The sequence below is a fragment of the Lathyrus oleraceus genome, chromosome 2, assembly GCF_024323335.1.
Source record: "Lathyrus oleraceus cultivar Zhongwan6 chromosome 2, CAAS_Psat_ZW6_1.0, whole genome shotgun sequence".
Taxonomy (NCBI): domain Eukaryota; kingdom Viridiplantae; phylum Streptophyta; class Magnoliopsida; order Fabales; family Fabaceae; genus Lathyrus; species Lathyrus oleraceus.
Genome location: NC_066580.1, coordinates 351234009 through 351238400, shown reverse-complemented (window position 1 = coordinate 351238400; position 4392 = coordinate 351234009). Strand labels below are relative to the sequence as shown.

General features: G+C 32.4%; 1 protein-coding gene across 4 annotated transcripts; it reads right to left on the bottom strand.

Moving 5' to 3' along the window:
* Positions 1 to 526: 526 nt before the first annotated feature.
* On the bottom strand, positions 527 to 3995 carry LOC127119478 (probable transcription factor KAN2). Of its 4 annotated transcripts, none has more exons than XR_007802832.1 (6): positions 3868 to 3995; positions 3104 to 3220; positions 2929 to 2994; positions 2422 to 2498; positions 1448 to 1494; positions 527 to 702 (listed from the first exon to the last, which is right to left on the bottom strand). XR_007802832.1 is itself a non-coding variant. In XM_051049716.1 (5 exons), exons 2-5 carry the CDS (start codon positions 2467 to 2469, stop codon positions 588 to 590), a joined length of 369 nt encoding a protein of 122 aa, XP_050905673.1. In that variant the 5' UTR covers positions 2470 to 2498; positions 2723 to 2809; the 3' UTR covers positions 527 to 587. The 4 variants fall into 4 exon arrangements, 2 of the variants coding, with proteins under 2 accessions (XP_050905673.1, XP_050905672.1); XR_007802833.1 differs by having other exon boundaries at positions 527 to 696; XM_051049716.1 differs by lacking the exons at positions 1448 to 1494; positions 2929 to 2994; positions 3104 to 3220; positions 3868 to 3995 and adding exons at positions 1704 to 1872; positions 1950 to 1992; positions 2723 to 2809 and having other exon boundaries at positions 527 to 696.
* Positions 3996 to 4392: the final 397 nt, after the last annotated feature.

Genomic DNA, 4392 nt, shown 5'->3' with positions numbered 1-4392 from the left:
CATAATAATATAACATATTTTGAATTAATTCCAACTATTTAATTATATGAGATATGTGTAAATATAAAAATAACTCATAAGTTAGAAATACATACATCGGTGAGAATCTTTAATCGGCCCAAAGCAAGAGTATCTCGCATAAACCTCAACATGAAATACCCGCAATCTATTTGATTACGTTGTTGAGGACACTACATATGAAAAAAAAGAAGATGGTCTAGCATGCATAAATTCTTGGTTACATTTTAATTACACTAAGTCAAATGCTTATAGGTTTAGATTTCTTGTATCTTTTGAAGTAGGCCATCATTCATTAAAGCGTTGTACTTTTTCCATCAAAATTAGTTTTTTTAGCCTTGTAATTAGCAAATGTAAAAAAGGTACGTTGGTCCACCAATTTGAATATGTGAAGGACAAAGCAGCAAGCTTTTGAAAATTATTTCCTTTTTCTCTCTGTATAATTTCCATGATTGGATGAAAAAGTAATCAAATAAACCAGTGTTTCAAGTAGGTATAGACCTTGCTATAAAAAACTCAATGGTGAATTCTTATCATTTTTTTGACATCCATATTAAAAACATCATTGTCTAAAGATAATACTTGAAAAATAAAGGAGGCATTGAGTAATATTCACAAACCTCAATACAAGGCAAGTTTCCAACTGAGTCTACTGGCTTACCATGCAACCAAGCTTCCCTGTTACTACCAAACACATGAGAGAATATTTCCCATTAGTGGAAACCATTCATACTGACCAAAGAAAGCAATCTTTTACTGTCTTATTTATAGACCCTTTTACTTATTCTGTTCATTCAAATAAAGTTTTATCCCACCCATGTGACATTGCATCTCTCTCTATTATATATATATATATATATATATATATATATATATATATATATATATATATATATATATATATATATATATATATATATATATATTATATATATAATTATATATATATATATATATACTATGAAGCACAGATTCGGTAACCGGATACGATATTGTTACTGACGTGTCGACACTAATAATAATTTTAATAATGAATAAATTGAAAATAATCATAAGTGTCAATATCGTGTCTGCGTCCGACACGGACACGAACACATCTTTTTTCAAGATATCGGTATTATTGAGATTATATATAGGACTTAATTTAGATGATCTTATAAAGTAAAGATATTTTATTCTTTGATTTGATTTTAAGAGAATATATGTAATGGAAAAGATGTTAATATATTTCAATATTTAGAGGCTCTTTTTGTCTTACCATTCTAACTAGAATTTGATGACACAATAATATTCAATTTAGCACCAAGATTTCTAGCTAGTGTCTACCAAGAAATTAGCTTTAGGACTAAGTTATTCAACTTTGTGCCCCATCTAATAATACCCTTATGAATTAGCCCCCACAAAATCCTAAGGAAAGAGATATACTTACATATCATAATCCTGTTTTTTACTAGCTTTTCTTCCACTAGCTAGTAGCTAATAAAGAATATACTATTACTCTATCATATCATGGAATTTGGGTGCTTGTGTTTTGAGGACACACAAAGACATAACAAAGTAAACTTGAATCATTTGATCCTTTTATGAATTTTCGTGCCTATATGTTTGTATATGTAATATGCTCATATGAATAAGACATGCGTCAATTTCTCTGCATATAAAAAGCTACTTTATAACTTTATTACCTTGAAGAAATGCTCCAAAAGCCATGATTTTCTTTATCTTGATTAGTAGTAATAATCTCTCCAGGTAACTTAATCTGTAGATCATTAGACCTTGTTGAAGAGTTTATGTCAAACATGAAGTCTTCAGAAGTATCTCCAGATGAACCATTGTCATATACATCAAATTGTCCTAAACATAAACTATGATTAAGAATAATAATTTGCTTAATTTTCTAACTAATTACAAATTGAACATAAATCACTAACCTGGTGATGCTGCTCTATCAGTAATTTTAACAGTCCTGTACATCTAATAAAAAAATATAGTTCATCATTAACACCAAAGACTCATTGAGAAATGATGGTGTTTATAGTACTTTCTCATTTTCTTGTGCAAGCAGTAACATAACATAAAAGTAATATATCTAATACATAACGTGGCCAAGACTCATTTTGAATTTCTGAGTCTTTGTCTTACTCCTTTTTAGAAATTGCTATACTGTGTAGTGTACTCTATTCAACCTCACAGTCACAAGGATTAGAAAACCGTCTGCAACAGCAAAAACTACGGTATCGCAACTTCGCAACATCTATACCGACCAAAATCCTAAAAGTTTTTCTGTGACGCAACCTCACAACACTACTCAACATATTAACAACATCATAATAATGTAATTATAATTATAACTAAACTATGTTTAGTGATCTATTGCAATGAAGGAGTTGAAGATAATTATACCTGCAAATGAGATTTAACATGTGATAGAGTTAGATCCTTTACATCCATAAGCTCAAGAACTGATTTTGGTGTAGCTCCTAAAAATTCAAAACAAATGCACGTTAATATAAATAATCCATATTTGAAATCAAAGTGAAAAAACAAATGCACCTTAAAATTTGAAATCATGATAATAAGCAAACTAAATATTTTCAAAAATGGATTATTATTCGTTATCTGGCTCTCATAATATAACTGTCATTAGGTTCCACGGCTTATTAGCAAGATACAAAAATAAATTTAGTCTACAAAAACACCTTACAATTTAGTTATTGGTTTCATAAGTGAAGTGGTGAGGAAAGTGTTGTCTTGATGTCAAAAACAAATTATCAACCCGGGTAATAGCAATTTCAGCACCAATATGTATTACTGGGGTCGCCCTATGACATTGCATCTGACATTCTAATTCCACCACAATTCAAAGACATTCATGCAAGTTGCCATTAAATAAATTCCATAAGAACTCACAAGTCCAGCACCAGCTTTATCTCTTAAAAAAGCTGCATCATGGTAACGCTCTTCTTTTATGGCTCTCTGCAAGATTAGAAAATATACAGACATAATTAAATTATATACAATATAGTGAAAAAGTAACTCACAAAAATCAGCTAACAGCATAACACCCATTTGTCAAAATCCCTACTTTGAGAAGAGATATCACTTTTCCAACACTGTCATTGTTAGATGCAGCTGCAATCGCCACCTGAAGCCTAGAAGCTTCTTCATAATCCTCCACGTATACAGCATGCCGTAACTGAGACTGTTGAGCACAAAAAAGGCCAAGCAACTATTTAAATTATAAACAGGTTTGAAGAAATCCTACTGAAGTATTGCATGAGAATCCACATTGACATAAAACATCAAGAACTCAGCTCACCATTAAAAACTTGACAAAAACCCATTTCAAGGCTATGTCATTTACTAGTCACTTACTGTTTGTTCGTGTTAACTGAAAGCAAATTGTTTCTGATTTTGAATACTTTTAAGTCATTACAAAACCAAAGCGAACTGCTAACAAGTTATTTACAAAGCAATTAACTACTTGATTGATTTTAAGAACACATCTAACTTGGCAAACCGAAGACTTTGATATTGAAGAACGTGAAGTCAATTGATCAACAGAATTATCAAAACTTTGGATAAAGAAAGAATGAGTATTTTAAAGAGTGGTACAGTGTCATAAACAAATGAATAAAAGAGGCTATAGTTGTGAGATACAACAACAGTAAGTTTGGGGTTTTGCTCAGGAGTTTCTACACATGATACTTCCTCATAAGTGAGAAAGAAATCAAATCTTCCAAGATAAACATTATTTTGCACCAAAATCAATAAATTCAAAATTCAACATTAATTAACATCTATTGATTCACGATAAGCACAAAAAACAGAACGAAATCGAGGGAAAACCTTGAGGATGATGACAATACGTTCCTGGTCATCAACCTCATCGAAATGCTGACGCCACTGATTCCAATCCCAATCTTCATCGTTAACATCACCGCGGTCTTCATCGGCAGTGCGGCCTTTCATGAGCGTGTTGAAGTAGGATTCGAATTGCTTCATAGTGCCGGTGACGAATTCGTGGAGCATCGAATCCCATCGGCGGTCGTTATTGTTTGTGTTGTTGTGGTTGCCGTCGGAGACGGAGTTGAGACAGAGGCATAAAGGTTGGGAAGGGAAGTGGAGAAGTGAGGGTCGTTTGAGAGGGAAGGTAACAGGGAGGTTTTGCTTCGGGAAAGTGAGGTTCGGAGAAGAGATACTCGAAATGGAAGCCATGTGGTTCGGGGTGTGAGAAGGAGAGAGAAAATAAAATTTGAGAAAATGTTAAGAAATGTGTTTATTAGTGATGTAGCTGAATGCAATGGTGCAACGAGACAACACTTTCCAAAAGCGCTTTCTAAACCCCCCTTAGACAGCGCTTTTGGTTTTAAT